Source organism: Platalea leucorodia, assembly GCF_965183815.1.
Source record: "Platalea leucorodia genome assembly, chromosome: 12".
Taxonomy (NCBI): Eukaryota; Metazoa; Chordata; class Aves; order Pelecaniformes; family Threskiornithidae; genus Platalea; species Platalea leucorodia.
The window spans coordinates 7,637,329-7,655,276 of record NC_138834.1 but is presented as its reverse complement, the minus strand read 5'-3'; the positions used below and the strand labels follow the sequence as shown (position 1 = coordinate 7,655,276).

Below are 17,948 nucleotides of genomic sequence, written 5' to 3'. Positions count from 1 at the left end.
CAATGTACTGCTCCTGTAAATGTAATTGGATAAAAAGCAGTGTAAGAGAACCATTTAAATTTACATTATAGGACTTTCAGTCTGTTAAAGACATTGACAATTCTGGTGTTCTTTTTATTCACAGAAGTATTTTGTATTCACCACCAACAAATTCTGTAAAGTATTTTGAATTTCAGTTTGTGTGGCTTGAAGCCCATAAAATCACTTGGAATACAAATTGGAATCAAGATATCCTACAGGAATGTATTATGCCTACTTAGGTATTTTAATATTCTTGTGAAGTATTTCCTTTGATGAGGGCATAATGAACAACACTGAAATAATGCAATAATTGGCTTTATTTCCTATTTAATTTTTAATTCTTTTTCAAATTTTTAACAGCTTTTTATAATTCCACATTTTTCTGAAAACAGAGCAGTCTGTTGGAAGTGAATATCTGTTGAACTACTACTGTCTAAAGTGGTTACAAGTCTAAGAGCAATCACAGTGGTGGTAATTAGAAATCCAGGAATTAAAAAAGAAGAAATGGGCTTCCTCAGTGGTGACACATGCATGGGGTTACAATCTATTTCTGCATGGAATTGAATCTTCTCATGTCCATTTATTTTTATGCTTTATGCAGCTTCAAAATGCAAATAAATTCCCAGCTGAAGTCCTTATTTAATTGGAAAGCGGCTGGCAAACTGTGGAGCTGTGCATAAAGTATTGTGGTTCATCTTTTGCTTTCAGAGGTCCCTTTGGTAATACTTTTTTTTCCCTTTTTTTTTTTTTTTTTCCCCCCCTCCCCACCCTCCTTTCTATATAGGCTGCCAAAATGGCAGAAGATGTTTTCCAGACTGTGGAGAAGGTGACCAAAGAGAAGGACGCCATTCACAAAGAAAAGATTGAAACTTTGGCCTCTTTGGAGAACTCTAGACAGACAAATGAGAAGCTACAGAATGAAGTAATCACATTTAAATGCTTTTATATGAAAAGTTTGACCTAATTTGTAGGGAACAGCTATTGAATTACAGGGAATTAGATTAGGTCAGAGTGGATTTTGTCATTTTTCCACCACAATACTCAGTCTTGACTGGCTTGTGAAAACTTGCTCGATGAGTGCATATTGATGGAAAATCTAGGTGCTTTATATAGCCGTATGACCTATGTTCTTTTTTGTTTTGCATGTGGTTTCACATACCATACAGCATATAAGGTCATATCCCTTAAATCTTGGTGCAGCAACAAAAAAAATTATCTTATGTAATGGAGTTCTGGATGCTAGAGCAGCTTTTGCAGATCGCAGAATCAAGAGACAGGGGTTTGACTTGAGGCTTAATCAGTCTTGCTGTATAGCTTTGGATAAGTGGCTTAGATGTGACCACTCTCTGCTTCAGTTCCCTGGTTGTAAGTGTGGGGTGCGACTTCATGCTCCAATGAAGTGCTGCGGAGCCCTGAGTAACAGCACTCCTAATCCACAAAAGTTCTCACTCTAGTACTCGCCTATAATGCACTCCTTGCTCTGTGCATCCTCTTTGTGATCCTGATGTGTAATGTTATCATTTCTTCTTTTTTCCACTTTTCTGTTAATCAGAATTGTGGTCTGACAAGGTACAAATTCTGCTGAGCTATGCACTATACAAATACATGAGCACAGTGGTCCCAGAGAACTTCACAGTCCAACATGTACAGCAGTTCCTCTAGGGACCCCTTTTCAGTCTATGTCCTCCCACCACTTTGTGATACTTCAGGGTTTGAAGGAGGGAAAAATGTCCTCACTAATCTTTTTCACACTCTTTCGCCCCAGAGTATCTAGTCTAACGTTGTACTGGCATCTTTTCTGCAGATCTTGAGATCTGCCGGCCTCTTTTTCATGGCTCTTTTATCTTTTGCAGCTCCCATAATAATGGGAGTGAACAGCTGGGCTAACCTAAAAGCCACAGCTTGTGCTGAAACAGTAATTATTTCCAACGAGATCTGATGACACGAGAATTAAAAGCGGTGACGTTAATAATGGCAGGAGTTCACTTTCTAGATTAAAAAAAAAAAAAATATCCACAGGGTCCTGTAATGCCGTGAGAATGGCTGAAGATTATCTGTTATGTAATATAATGTGCTGCTGAATGCGAACAAATAAGGCTCGCGAGCTTGTGGTGTTTGTGTGATAGATGCAAGCTCAGTAAATAGATACACAGCAATTTGTCCCATGCCACAAGATCTCTGAAAGGAATTCGTTTCTTAGGGTTGCAAGCACAGCATTCAGCCTACTGTTTCTCAGAAATTAAGGTATGGTAAAGCAGAACTTGTTATCAGTTATCTTGGAGGAATAAAGATCAAGGGAACAGCTAATTTTAGCAAAAAATGTTGAATTTAAAAAAAAAAAAAAGGTGCCTTGAGTCGTATAGCATTTAAAATGGAGGTGCTTTGGAGCTTTACCTTTTATATCAGGGTATATACCTCAGATTACTGCAAGCTGCTCTTCAGTGGACTTTGAATTCTTTGTGCTGCTCAACTTGAATGCAGAAAGTCTCATAACATTTTTTTGTTCGACAAATGCTTCTCAGTACAAACAGACTGAATTAATTTAAGGACTAAAGATGAAAAAGTGGAACAGCTCAGCTCAGGCCCCCATTTTGCTGAATATCTTTTCCAAGTGCTACGCCTAAAAACTGTATAGTTTCATTAGTGTAACGAGGTTTGGTTTTTTTCCTCTTTAAGTTGGACATGCTTAAACAAAACAACCTGAAAAATGAAGAGGAACTTAATAAATCAAAAGAGCTTCTAAATCTGGAGAACAAGAAAGTGGAAGAACTTAAAAAAGAATTGTAAGTATTTCACTGTTAAATCTGTTAAACTATTCCTTTGTAGTTACACTTACCTTTCACTTTTTTGAAAAATTGTCTTTCAGTACCTCTCTGGTATCCTCGCTTATGAAGCAGACGTTAGGTCAAAATTAAATATTAGTTTGACATGTGTAAAACTTGAAATCAGAATGTTGCTCCTGAATTGCTGAAGGGTATTGAAGCAAATCCTTCACTCCAAGCATTGTTTGAAATAATTTGTTTGTTGGAGGAAGTACAGTGTTCTGCCACCTGAGGGCACTAGATTATTTTAAAAGCTTTATTATAAAGAAATTCTGTTTGGATTTAATTACAAGTACACTTGGAGTGTTAAGTAGTTTTAAGTGGCTCTGTTTACAGAAAGTCTGGTTTTGCTTTTATTTTTCATTGACGGCTTTATCCAGTTTATTCCTGCTGCCCCACTATGCATTTATTTTTCTAACTGGTACAATACAAATGCTATGTATAGTATGTCAAACTAGAGTTAATTGCTTATCATTTGAGATGCTTCATTTGAGAAACTACCTTCTATGTACTACAAACTAATGATGTGTAACATTGTACACAAACAAATTAGCTGCAAAGCATCTGATAAAAAGTAATTTGCCCTGTGGAGTCTCATTGTGTCAAAATGCTTTTGGTGTGTCACCCTGACTAAAAATCCTAGTTACTGCTACCCTGCAGTAGCTGCATGTCCCCCAGCTTTCAGAGATGTAATGCATCAGATCACAAATCTCTGTTCCCGCGTGCACTCCGAGAAGAATTTCTTGAGTCATGGAGTGAGAGCTGAAATCTGGACTGGTAGCAGCTTTGGCTAATTATTATTAGTTCCATAAGTCATTTTGTGACAGTTCTTAACCACTGCTCTGAGGTGAAGACATGACACAAAGGAAATCAGCACACAGAATTAATACTAAGTTTCTGTCTGACTGACAGTTTTTACTGCTGGCTTTTAAAAACCTGCATGCTTGTATGGACAGCAGCCTCCCTGGAGAAAGACGGGATTTCATTCCGTGAGCAGTTCCTACCTGCCTCAGCACTCGTGGGAAATGCCAAAGCAAAATAATTATTTCCAGGCTAGTTGCTCTAATGGTAGAATAGCAAGGGGCTAGCAGCCTCTGGTATCATGGAAAGACAAAATGTGTTAGACTGTAATTTCTCAAGCAGAACTTACTTATAGAAGATACTGCCTTGAAAATCTTCAGCACTGAAAAGTCTTCTCATGATCCTGATCACTTTGTAGGTTTTGTTTTGTTTTTCCTTAAGTTTAATCTTAGTCATAGATTATTGCCTGATGTGGTCTCTAATCATCAGTGGTATGAGACATTGTGGATAAGTGGAAGCTTGTCTAGTTGTTTTTTAATTGATCTTTGTTGTCATAATTATTTTGTGTGTTGCCTTGTTTTAATTACAGTAAGGAATTTGCTTGATAATCGGCATTTCTTGATCAGCAGTAATGGGGGTAGAGAAAAGACCTTTGAGAGGTCAGTCGATGAAGGCAGTGCCCTTGCCTTTGCGAAGGAGAGTAGTGGGGAAATTTTGCCCGCGGGAGCTGTGACTGTAGGTGGGGCCATGCTGCTGCCTCTAGAGCAGTGCCTTGTGGAGGTGGGAGGCGGTTACAGTGACACTGGTCGCTGGCTTTGTAAAAAGCCCTCTCTGTAAAACGAGGATGAAGAAAAGCAGAAATACCGGCTGGATGTTGTGTATTCATTTAGCACTGCATACTGTCAAGTGCACTTGCAGCTCTCAGTTTAAAGTTCCTTGGCGCTAAACACAGGGGAGCATTTCACACAAATTGACCCCAGTATCTTGTGTGCTTTTTTTATATTTTGTGTGCTTTTTTTACAACACCTTTAACCTACACTTTAACACCAAAAGCTGAAAGAGGAGAACTCGTTAGTACTGCAGTTCAGCAAACAATCGTGGTTAAAAATAGGCATGTTCCTGCATCAGCAAGTAGATTCATACCAAGATAATTTGAATCGATGTTCAGTGATGTGAGCTAGCCTGTTTAATCCAGTCTAGGTGGACTGGATTGGAAATCGGTCAAGGTGAGACCAGATAGAAGAAATGGTTGGAAAATCTTAGTCATATTACATGCTGCGCTCAAAGTAAATCAGGCTTCCTTTTGTTTAAGTGTGCCCAACAATAGACCAGAGAGTCCTTGTATTTTGAAGTGCTTGAGTAAGTTTCTGACTTATGGGTTCTTCTACCTCCCAGTGTCATACAAGTATTTTTAATATTCCAGTCAGGGTTTAACTCTGTGTAATATTGGCACATAGGAGTGCTGAGATTCCTTTTCATGAAAACAAAACACAGTCATAAAAATTACTGTTTAATGAAATGAAGCGTGTCTTTTTTCATTTTTGAAAGATATTGTCAAATCCTACAAAAACTTGTGTTAGTCACTTGTGTTACAGGCAGGCATGCAAAATATTTTTTTCAAAAATTTGTTGAAAATAAACTTACCGTAAAGAAACCACACATACTAGTAGCAACACAGGCTAATGAAAGCTGCAAATCCATTTCTTTTCTTCAGCTTTTGTCTTTGTATCTTTTAAAATAAGGGAGTAGATTAGATACTTTCCTGTTTAGCCTCCTGTGATCTTGCACATTCTTGTATGTTTGGATGTCAGACCTTGTAGGGAGTATTTAAATAAGTGGAACTGTAAGCTTTTTTTTTTCTTTCTTTTTCTTTTTTTATTTTCCTTTTTTTTGCCTTTTTTTCTTTGTCTTTTTTTTTTTTTTTTCTTTTTTCTTCAAACAATTCTCATGTTTTGCCTCTGGCTACAAAGTTCACTTCTGAGAAAGTCTAGGCTATAAACCTCACCAACACTCTCATCAAACCCTACCCTGTATTTCTAAATCCAAGCATTTGCTACCCATCGGAAGCATGCAGAACTAGCAGTCTGAACTTACCTTCCATTTCTTTGAGTATCTGATACGTTTAAAGGAAAAGGAGCTTTGTGCTGCTACTGCTTTTCAGGGTTAAACCTATCCCTGTGCATCTGAGGTATAGATTGTCACCTTTATTATAGATCCCATTAGACACGTGACCTAGATGTGTTTTTCCGAGCTGTGAAGCTGAATCTCTCCCACAGTTTTTTCTTGCCTCTCTCGTTCCTATGGTAACGATGCACTCTCTGTCCTCGCAGCGAAGCGCTGAAGCTGGCAGCAGCTCAGAAGTCCCAGCAGCTTGCAGCTTTGCAAGAGGAGAACGTGAAACTTGCCGAGGAGCTGGGCAGGAGCAGGGACGAAGTCACAAGTCATCAGAAGGTAGAGTGGCTGGAACGTTTCCTCATCTATGGTGAAAGTGCTGCGCGTGCTGTTTCCGCTGATGCCTGGCTGACGTTGCACTGCATGTTTGTGCTTGAAAGATGAGTTGTTCTGAGAATGTTTTAAAATAAATTTGGAAGCCACCTGCATTGGGAGGTTAGAACTGCAGGCTAACAGAAGGTTACGTAAGCCGTGAAGGATACTTAGGAGGCTTAGGAATAAGCATAAATTAAATATGCTTTAGCCAAATGCATTAACAGACACTTGCTATTTCTGTCAGGAGTAATTTTGTTATACAACTGTGGAAATCTCCATCTACCCAGTACTAAGGAAATCTAGCTATTTAATTCTCCTTATTCCTGCTCTCCCTTCCCACTAAAAAAAAAAAAAGGAGTACTTAGGATGTATTTCAGAATAGTGTTTAAAACTACTTGGTTGGACTCTGTCTTTAAAAAGCGCTATGCACGTGTACGCTTGCTTGAACTTCATGCTGTGCATGTACATGAACAGTGCTGCAGCCAGGTAGTGGGTATTGGAGGACTGGAATCGATGTAAGATGTTTTTCTGGCGGTAGTTTATAGGGGAGACAAAGACTCTCTTAAATTTTATTTTCTATTTTTTACTATTACATTTGAACATGTTGTTGGAATCTTAAAGTATAGGCTTAATTACACAGCTTGTAACACTGGTACTTGCTAAAAGATAAATTAGATGTAAAGCCATTAAATATGGTGGGGTTAGTTCTTGCGGAGCAGTTCCGGTGACAGCCACACCACGAAGACATCTTTGGAAGATCTTGTCCAAAAGCAAGAACGTAGAAGACATGTGTTTATATATTGCCTTTCTGAGATAGCACTTGTGCAGAAGAGGGGTATGCCTGTTCCCAGCGACAGTGGGACAGATCTCTTACACCCTGCAACAAAACCTAATATTTTTAAAGCCAAGAGGCTGACTTTTCCCCCAAGGGTCCTGCTTGGAAATACCGAGGATGGGTGACTACAGATCTGGCCAGTTTCTAAATCCTTTTGGCTGCTGACAGGAGTAATGCACGAGCTCCTTCATCCTGAAGAGCTTTGGAGATGATTAACAAGAGTCCCAGACGTGTGGGCTCAACCACTGACTCATGCTGCATCTGAGTAGTGGTGTGGTAAGAGAACGCTGTCATCCCAAACAGCCAGTGGGAGCTCTGCTCCCCACTCCCACATGTTTTCTTAAATTATTTCAGAATCTTTGAGGCAACCTATTATTTTCAGAAAGAGTTGTAACTTGAAAAGTATTCGGCAACATTGGTCAAATCTTTCTGCCTGTCGTATGTAGCCAGAGTTGATATAGAGAAAGTCCCTGAGGGAAGGGACCCTTCAGCCCACAAGGCGCAGGCTGGCAGCGGTCACTGCAATCTCAGTCCGTGGCCTCCGTTGTTTCCAGGTGACCGTGCGAAAGAGTCCCGCTGTCTGCATCCTGCCTGCTGTGGATCTGTCAGCGGGGATCCCTCTCTCATTGCCAGGATAGACAGCTGTAACTGGGGAAGCACAGGGATTAGTCGATCGTCTTGCAAACTGGAACATTCTCAGTTCACTTGCACCATAGCCTTTTCTGCCAGTGAGTAGATGGCTCCAAGATCGGAGATCTGGAAGATCTGCTAGAGCTCTGGGAGCTCTGTTGTAGCAAAAGGAAGAACGGCAAAATGGTGTCATTTAAAATGCAGGTTTCCTTCCGAGTGTCACATAACTAATGCGTGCGTCTCTTCTCAGTTCAGTATTGTTCAGGTCTCAGGTGAAACGTGTGGTCTGCCTGCCCAGAACTGTCGTATTTCCTGGTAACTTGGGAGTGGAGGCAGCTGTTCTCCTAAAAAGCGTCCCCTGTCTCATCTGGAGCATGTAAAGTACTAACCATCCTTTTCATTCTGATAGAAACCTGCTGGTATCCTGAGGAACAGGACTTTTGTCATGTTTCCTGCAGAACCTGAACTTACGGTCCCCTCGTTCTACCTCCGACTCTGCTGAGTTCTCTTAATGAAATGGCAACAAAACCAGCTGGCCTTGAGGAGTCTCGCAGTCTTGAGCTAGCGCAGCCTCACTGACCCCCACCACCACTTCTACTTTGCTGTCACTTGGGTGAATGCACCCCATGTTTAGGCACCAAGTCGCAGCATGTTTTGGGCTTCCTTGGTTCAGGCTGTCTGTTGGGAGTGAAAAAAATGTCATGATGAAGAATTGCTCGATTGGATTTTAGAGAACAAGTGTCCGTGGTGGCAATGAAGAGGTCTCACACAGAGCAGGGTTGCTCACGGAGCTGCCCTTCATGCAGTGCTTACTGAAACATTGGACAGCAGGGAGGAAGGCACAGAATGTGGCAGTGCTTCAGTCTGTGTGAGTTTCTGTGCACGTGCCCGTTAAAATGCAGTAAGAAAGGTAGCAAGCCTATGTTTTAAGTATTTTGAGCAGTCGCTATGGTAACTATATAAATTCTAGCAAGCGTGTTAGTCAATTGGGTTAGTGAATCTGTGGCTGCATGTGACACACTTTGCAAAATTAATGAATACGCTTTCATGAATGATTTATCCTGACATCTAAAGGTTAAAGTGTCATATACTAAAGATGCTGAGGGGTGCTTTTCTGTATTGATCCATAAATAATTAGCTGTTTGTAATTAGTTAAAGATTCACATTCAGATGCTGAGCTCGGGGAACTTTTCTGGCTTCAAATTATTTGTTGTGGGGTTTTGGGAGCCTCAGACCTGCCCAGGCATTTTAACTTCATTGGAAAAAGTGTAGAAATACCCACTAGCTCCGCTGGTCCGTCTTTTATTAACGGTATGCGAGAAGTCTGCTCTGAGGCCAACAAGAGAGTGAGCGAATTGCTGGAGAAATGTTGATGAGGGAAGGGGTGTCCTTTCTCCCCTTCTACCACGAAGCTGCTCAAGGCTCGATCCGTGACCGGATCCAGCTGCAACTCCCCTAACATCGTGTCCTTTACTTTTCTCTCTTTTAAATCCACTTCTGTCTTGGTCTGTACAAAAATCACTCATCTCTCCACAGCCGACCAGGGAACTAAAAGGGAGGAGAGGTGCAGGGTTTATGCGCACAGTCTTGGAGCATTCCACAAATGTTGAAGGATTTTCCGAGTTAAACAGGCACCGCAATCTTTTCCTAAAAGAAACTGTTAAAACAGTGGGGTGTGTTTGGGGTGGCAGGGTGGGGAGAGCGTCATGGAGCTCTGTGGACATGGCCTCTGGGGAGCAAAGGGTGAATAACGTCAGTAGGAGGTTTTTCCAATTGCGAGTCAAGAGCATGAACAGCAGAAAGTTAAGCTGGCCTAGGGTGAAACGAAGCGATTTGTTTGTGGAATGTGGCCAGGTTGATGCTGCACAGCAGAGAAACGCTAGTGCTGGTGGAGGAAAAGTAGTCCAAAAAACCGGCTGGAAAAGTGCGATGCACAAGAGATTGCAATGTGAGTCTGAGGGAGGGGCCATATAAACTAGATGTTGGGGGGTTCTGGAGAGGTGCAGCTCACCGGGATTTACAAGTGAAACATTTCTCCGAGTTTTCATATTCTTTTTTCCTTCTCTTTTTTTGTCATCAGTCTGTACAGATGTAAGGAGTTCATATAGGCTGCCTCTGTGTAGGAAGCAGACAAAAATTCTAGGAAACAGGGGGTATACTTTGTGCTGCTAGTGAAATTGCTGGTTTTGACTTGCCTGCAGGAAAAACTTGGCCGTACCCCCATAGTACTATGGCTGCTCATGGTCTTACTGTGGGCACTTCCCTTGAGAGAGACATTTTGATTTTCTTTAAGACTTCTTAATATAAGTCTCTCTACACCCTTCTAGTATCTGATTTTTTGTATCAATAAAGTTGTCTGCTTAAGCCCCAGCAAAATGATACCAATCAGTCTTAAACCTGGAAGGCTTAACGGCACTGCAGTACATGAAAGGAGAAGGTAAGCTGTCGGAAGATATGGAGGAGACAGTTGATCTAGGGGAGCTGCGTTTAGCCTAGTCTTGGAGGCTGGCGGATAGCCTTCCTTTCCATTGGAACTTGCTTAACACTTTCTGTGCCAAACTTGAATGTCTGCAAAGTGCTGAAAGTATTTAGTCAATAAGAGATTATTTGCTGCTGTTCCCAGGGCTCTGGGGTTTCCATGATAGGTGTATGTATTGCTGACCTTGTGGATGAACCCTGAAAGCCTGTGAAATCTAAACAGAGATTGTGTTCAAGTCAAGGCACTGGTAGTTGCTACTATAAGCAGTTCTGTAGGGCAGCAGTGCTGACCTTGGCCCTTGAGTAAGAAGCAAGGAGGAGATGGTGAAAAATAATTAATTGGCCTGAAAAATACTTAATTTCTTAACCTTATCAGAAGTTCAGTTACCCCAGTGTTTCTGTGGTGCAGCTTTACAGTTTTATTGTTGTACAAATTATGGTTGGTTGTTTTGTTTTGCTTTTCCTAAACCTATGTGTGCCGCCTGTCGGTTTGGACCCCAAGAACCTGCAGCCACAATATTTTCACTTGAAGGCCTTACTAGTTGTAAGGGCTTCAGGTGGCCCTGCCGAGTTACAGCTTCAGGATACAGTAACAGACACCAGACCAACAGCTTTAGGGATCAATAATTTAGCTCTAAATAACAGTACAGTAACAAATACGGATCAGTAGTACAATTATCCAGGTCAAAACAACAGCAAATCCAGTAATTCACTAATACTGGGCTAAACTTAATAGCCAGGCACACAAAGGTTTACGGTTCTCTTTGGTGTGCATGGGGCCTGACAATACTGTATATACTATATATCTATCTATGTATATATCTCAATACTATATCAATAGCAATACTAGCCTCACACCTCTCGTGTGTGCACAGGATGTGAAAATACTATATAAAGCAGTAACAGCCCCTCACTAGCTCATGTTCTTGGTCACCGAACAATTTGTGTTTGTGTGCGTGTGTTGCCCTAGTAGAAAACTGAGGATTTACTTTGAGGATTTGTAGGCTCTGTAGCCTCTCCCGCGTTTGTTTTATGACGATAATGATGCTCAGATATATTATACTAAGGAAGCAATCCTTAGTGTATTAACTGTAGTCTTTTTGTACTTGTGTTTTAGCTGGAAGAGGAGAGATCAGTACTCAATAACCAGTTATTAGAGATGAAAAAGAGGTAAGTTGTTTTTTCTGATGTGAGTTTAACTGTAGAGTCCTACACAAAACTTCAGAAAAGTAATACAAAAACAGTGCTAAGAAACAAGCGGTTCTTTCCTATTGTATCACAGTTAAAAGTCCTGAGGTTGTTACAGAGATTGGCTTACAGATGATATCTTCCCCATTTTCTTTATTAATAGTGAGAAGGAAATGTAATTGTATTAATATAAGAACATGTTAAGCAGTGGTATTTATCATTTCCTCTTTAGTTACGCACCTCTTGCATTGTAGTAGTTCTCTTCATTTTGAGTAACCAGTTTAGTGTGTTTGGTTTTAGTCTGCTCTGGAATATTGGATTGTCCATCAGTCTGATAAATATGCGTGCATACAGATGTGACCCGTCAAGTTCTCGAAGAATAATGGAAAAATACAGTCATGCTAGGGGTTGTTGTTTAAAAAAAAAAAAAAAAGAAAGAAAGAAAAGCAGCAGTTATTCAGCCTTGTTCTCATAGCTTTGGGATATTGAGTTCCCTGTGGCAGCAGTTATTGCAGTTCATTCAGCACTGTTCTTAAATACCAGGAGATTTGTCCTGGGTGACTGGGGCATCCATTTGTAAACTGTGCTGTTCAATACATGGTCCCAAGTTAGAAAATTTACTGTCTTTCTGCAATATATGTATGGAAAGCTAGTTGGCGAAGTGCCACAATGCCTTTAGGAAAATGTGGGCTTTTCAAAAGTGGTTATATAAATCCTTAGAAAAAGATGCAGCTCTCCATGACACCAAGAGCGTTCCAGGAAAAACAAACAAACCCCTGTTAAATTTCCTGCATTAATAATGGTGGCAACAAAGAACAGTGAGTGGCACTTTGGTGTTTATGCACATCCTTAGCTACTTGGTATTAGACACTGATCCCTTTTTTATTCCCTAATAATCTCTTCTTTGGGAGGTGGGTCATACTCTGTTATAGCTCACGCTGTTCTGAGGGACAGCAGGCACGTAGGGTATTACACAAGCTAAAGCTTCCTCAGAGGATGTAAGAGTTGGATCAGTTGTCATACAGAGAGGCAAGTCAGCAGCTGAACCTCCGGCTTTAACCAGCCTCATGAACTGGATCACTCAGCCCTCAGCTGCATCGCGTAGCGGAGGTGTAAGTTGTTTTTTTAAGAAGAGGTGAAGGAGAAGATAAGGAAAGAAACCTTTAGCTGGTGTAAAGACCATTGGACACCCACAATAATTAGTGTGTGTACACCAACTGAGGATCATCTCCAGCATATTTGGTGTGTAGAACAGGAGGGAAAAGGAAGGTATTAGTGCTTCTGACAGCTTAGGATGCTGTTCACGGCCTGTTATTTAACATGTTCTAAAACATGTATTTTACATAGTTGAGAGTTACTTTAAATAGTGTAATACCTGAAAGTTACTTGAGGAAAGGAAGGAGAGAATAGGGGACCCAAGATTCGTGCAGTACTTTCCAGCAATTCCGTTTCATAGCATACAGTTTAAAAGACAAATTCTGTAGTAAGTTATAAAAAGCAAGGTGTGTGGCTCTGATTTTCCTTCTCCTCTTTTTACTCTGTGTGAGCTGCCTGAAATAAGCTACATAATTGTGAGAGCATTAAAGTGAGTTTTAACATTACTTCACCTTCAGTCGGTTACACTGAGATGCCCAAGTTTGGCTTAATGACATTTCTCAACAGTGTTGAATAAACTCCAATAGAAAGGGTAAAACAAGTAGCAGAAACAGGCAGCCTCACTGAAGCAGGCTGCAGGCCACTAGAGGTTAAAATACGCCAGCGTATGACATTATTTGCAACAAAAATAGTTAGGCTGAATGAAGAGCTAATTAAACAAAAAAGAATCTCTCTCTAAATGGCCGAATTGCACTGAAGTTGGTGATGAGATGAGCGATGATTTCTTCCTTTTGTCTTAAGAATTTGAGATACTGAGAGAGAGACATCTTTTTGTTTCAATTAGGTCAAATCGCTAGCAGTAGTTTTCCTGCCTTCATTCCACCCACAGGAAGTCTCTTCCTCTATTTTAGCAACTCCCTCTATGAAACAGTCCGGCTAGGAGTAACAGGAGTTTGAGATTTATGAATCTAAGGGGGTTCTATGTTACTTCAGCTCATTAGGTTCATTGTGGGTTGCTAACTGTCTTACTGTCTTTGAGCTTGCGCTATTTATCGATACTCATTTCATTCCTCTCTCTTCCCTTTCCTACCCTTGCTTCCTTTGCTATATCTGTGTGTCTTTAATGGTAAGACTCAAGAAAGTCTATCCACGTTACAATAAATAATTTTTTTTTTTTTTAAGTAAAGTTGTTGTACATATTTTGGCTGCCTTTGTCCCTTGGTGTCTTGCTTTTGTTTTGTAAAATACTCAGCTATATATATATATATATATATATAAAAAAAATAGTCTATATTTTTTACCAAAACAAAAAAGCCCCTTGGTGCAGATTTAGTTCTTCCTTACAGTATTCTGCATTTCTACTCCATGTTTCTAACATGTGGTTCTTGTTATCTTGCATTTTTAAAGCTTGCCCAGTAACACTTTAAGGTATTTGCTTCATTCTTAGAATTTCTTATTTTTGTAGTAAGGGAAGAATCTGGGTGATTTTTTTTATGTTAAAACAAAACAAAAACCTCTCTCTCCCGTGACTTCCACACACTGCTCAAAATACAGTTTAACCTCTGCAAGAAAGTGAAATTTTAAAATGGCGTGTGAAATGACGAAGTCATTTTTATTGTTGTTTTTCTTTAAGCCCTGCTGGCAAGCAGATATTTTGGACTTGAATTGGCGGGGGAAAAGTTTTAAGTTCACCAGATCAATCTCCCCCCCCCCCCCCCGATAAAATAAATGCTTCCCACAAGATTCTTCTCGCAAGTTACCACTATGTAGTTATTTCACATTCAACATATGCTCCTTACGTTTACTCTCTCTGATATGAATCATACTACAAACGATACTGAAGCTGAGAGCATCAGTGGGGTAGACTCTCAGCTGATGCTGGAAGTGAACTGTGATCTACACTTACTTGTAAGTAAGTAGTGACATACACCTACTATGTTGGTAGGTTTTCCAGTTCCAACGTTTTAGAGGGCCTCCAGCTGGAGCTGTAAAGCATGGTTGCTGGAGAGACTGCCCTGTAAAAGAAAAAAACAGTGCTACAGTGCAGGGACCTTTTTCCCCCCTCTTGTTTTCTCTTCTCTTTTCTTCTCTTGTTTCTCTCCCCTTGCGTTATAGTATTCTAGACTCCTATATTGAATTTGTAAATATATATTTATATGCTCACAAACTGTTTGCCTTTTTCAACCACCTAAATGCTTGTGGTGGTTGAAACCAAGCCTAATAAATGGCAAGTTAACCATATTTGTACAAAAAGCGTATGTTTGGTCTTGATCTCCAAGATGAAGATCTGACCAGAAAGAGGAAACATTGGCTAAATGACAAGCTCTTGAGCATGAGATGAGTCACTGGGGTTTCCATCTGCCCTCCTACAGCTGCGTACAGAGCAAAGGGAAGCCCGGGTGAAGTCTCAGGTACAGGAGAGCTTGTGAGCAGCAACTTCCAGATGCACTTTCCCCTTTCCCTTGCCTTAAGCAAGCGCTGGATTTGCAGCTCAGTGGATTGGAGAGGGCAGCTGTGCTCCGTCAGCAGCGTCCCGTGCATCGGTGGCACATTTCTTTCCCACACCACCACCCTGCGCTTTTGATCCAATTCAGCAAAGCATTTGAAAACACGGGTTAGGCTAGAGCGTGTGTGTAATCCTGCTGAAGAACACAGAGATTGCTGTCCTGCTTTTCGTGCTTTGCTGAATCAGGGTTGGCGAGGAGAGCTATTAAATGCTGTTGCCCTTTTGTTTTTTGTTAACAGGGTATAACTTGTATTTGAAGGCAAGACCATGCAGTCTGCCATTTGTTGTGTTTCTGTTCATATTAATTCTCTCATTGTAAAAACACCAAAACCAAACTCAACCTTTCGGTTCTTGTTTGGTAGCTGCATCAGCTTCTCTGAACCCCAGATTCTCCACTTGCTGCTTCCATTCCCGAGTATGATCTTAACAATGAAAGAATTGCATTAATTGTGCTCTCATTGTTGAGTTTCCAATTTCTCTTGAGATTTATTGTATTTCATGGTCTGGGTATCGTGGCTCTCACTAACTGTAGATACCGTGGGTATGAAAACTTTTCCATTTGAACTTAATAGCTGTCCCCTACCTACTGAGTATCGTCACACAAGGACGTGTTCTGCTCTTGATCCCTTGAACAGTCCTAAGAGAGCATAGTTTTGTGTAGTTACTTAAATGAAATCATTATGTCACTTGGTATCTTTGAAGTATTGGCTACTTCGTGCTTTTTGTGTAGTGGGTATGCATTCAGGTAGCCTAGTTTGTCTTCAGCACTCTAAGATAGTAAGAAGAGAAGCAGCTCACTGCTGTGGCAGCGAGACCATGATCCTCTAAACCAAGATGTATGGAATTGCATAGGAAACTGGCTGCACCTCCAGAAGCTCGGAGAGTTGACAGCTAGCTGCTGGGCACTGCTTGGTGCTCTGAAAAGCAAGTTTCTCCTCTACATAAATAAACAAAAATTTCAAGTAACAATCTTTTTTCTTCATTATTATTATTATTATTATTATTATTATTATTATTATTATTATTTTAAACAAACAAAAACCTTTTGGCTTGTAAGGAACTTTTGTAGCAATAGTCCTCACATCAGAGGACAATTACGCATCTGTGTGTATTCTGTGACCTATCAGGAAGACTCATTGGCATCAGCGTGAGGGTGTCATAGCTGTGATGCCTTAAGATCACTGGCAGGACAGGATTTGTAGGCAGAAGCCACGTCTCTTATTAGATCAGCTGAAAAGGTTGGGAAAACTGGACATAGGCACACAGAAAGGGGGTTGTGCCTGCTCTGGAGGATTTCTTTTTAACCCTTCTTCCATGAAGTCAAACAAATCCCACGTGGTTTTGTGCTGAAACCGAAGTTGTTAAAGGCCCAGAAACTCTCGAAGTCCATGTTTCAGGAAATAATGATGTTACGGACATTAGTGAGGACCAGCTGATATTTCCAGCATCATCAGTGCTTTGCATGACAACTTGTATAATCAGCTTTGCATGTATGTTTTGTTGCTTGTTAATAATTTTCAAGAAGTAACAAAACTCTGAAGTTAGGTTTTGTGGAACATTGTGCAACATGTTTGTTTATCCTGTATCTCCCCAGTCTATTAACTTGCTTCTTTAAATTCAAATGGATACGATGATATGCAGGTTCTGGCATGTACTACCTAGGTAAAGTTTTTGCTTTGTTTCCACAGTTGTAACATCTGAAATGCTTATGCATATATAAAACCTTAGTCAAGTACAGAACTGAAATTTGCTTTTTAAGAACCACTTCTTACACTAGTCTAATACTTGAAATTAAATTAAACTTCTTTAGGCGACTACAATAATCTATTCTTTAGATGATTTCTGGTTGTATTTGGTTTTCTTTTAGAGAATCAACATTAAAAAAAGAAATTGATGAAGAGAGAGCATCTTTACAAAAATCCATCAGTGTTACTAGTGCCTTGATCACACAAAAAGATGAGGAACTGGAAAAGCTCAGAAATGAGGTAAATGAGGAACAGTGGGGTGAGTCTTAATTTCAGATTAAGTTATGGCTAGAAGCACGTGGCTTTATGCTTGCTACTGCAGAGTTGGCTAATTGTTTTTCTTTATTAATTTAGCATAGTTAAACCGTAGAATGAAATCTTTAGGTATCTGTGCCTAGTTAGGTGACTGCTGGCATCTATTTTTGGTGGCTATTTAGCCCTTACTACTTCATTCTGGGAAGGCCTAAGCATTCTTAAATCATTCTTACAGATCACGGTGCTCCGTGGAGAAAACGCTTCTGCAAAAACCTTGCAGTCGGTGGTTAAGTCACTGGAGTCTGACAAATTGAAACTTGAGGAAAAGGTGAAGAACTTGGAGCAAAAACTCAAGGAAAACAACGAACAGCCTTTAACTGTAACTAGCGCCTCAGGTAAAAGAGAGCGCCTCTCTACTCTCTCTGTGCCTCCAGCTTTAATCCCGTAGATTTTTGCAACTCTTAACCAGATCATTAAAAGGAGGTCTAAGTAATTGAACCTCCTGAGACATGTGGCTTACCTGTTGTAGAACACAGGTAAGCTTTGAAGGAAGGAAATCTGACCAGCTGCAAAATACAAAAGCTCCCGACGTTGCCAGTTAACCCCGCTTACACCGGGGCGGGGGACAATTTGACTTGAAATGAAACGTGCATAAACCATAAAGCTTCATCCTGTTTGTGGTGGGGCTTCTGTGCGAGAGCCTCCCTTAGACTGATTTTGGGTTTGCTCGCTGTAGCTGCAAAGCAACGTGTAGGCGTCAAAACAAAACCACCTACCTGAGCCCAGGACTGGGAATCCCACGTTTTAGACACTCGCGCTTACCTTATGCTGAGCTCCTTAAGCCTTGTACCGCTACAGCCTCACCTCTCAACAGAGGAGCGTTCCTGTGCAGATCTGTGAATGTTAGCTGTCACCTATACATACATTTTTCGTATTTCAATAAGTAACGTGCAGTATTGAATATGCTTCTGTAATGCAGTGGTCAAAAAAATGCCCCAAAGTCACCCTTACCGAAGCTTATACTGAGTGATGAGAAAGCAGCGAGAATAAGATGTTTTGGAGACTAGAGACTGTTACGTTATTTC

At 40.6% G+C, this 17,948-nt stretch overlaps 1 protein-coding gene across 1 annotated transcript in view; it reads left to right on the top strand.

The window, feature by feature from the left end:
- Nucleotides 1–17,948, top strand: part of CLIP1 (CAP-Gly domain containing linker protein 1) — a 74,847-nt gene that overhangs the window by 53,614 nt on the left and 3,285 nt on the right. The window contains exons 19-25 of the mRNA XM_082325069.1: nucleotides 806–943; nucleotides 2,698–2,804; nucleotides 5,975–6,095; nucleotides 11,192–11,244; nucleotides 13,765–13,785; nucleotides 16,731–16,848; nucleotides 17,099–17,258. Of these exons, the coding sequence (XP_082181195.1) occupies nucleotides 806–943; nucleotides 2,698–2,804; nucleotides 5,975–6,095; nucleotides 11,192–11,244; nucleotides 13,765–13,785; nucleotides 16,731–16,848; nucleotides 17,099–17,258 (718 nt within the window). The remainder of the gene's footprint in view (nucleotides 1–805; nucleotides 944–2,697; nucleotides 2,805–5,974; nucleotides 6,096–11,191; nucleotides 11,245–13,764; nucleotides 13,786–16,730; nucleotides 16,849–17,098; nucleotides 17,259–17,948) is intronic.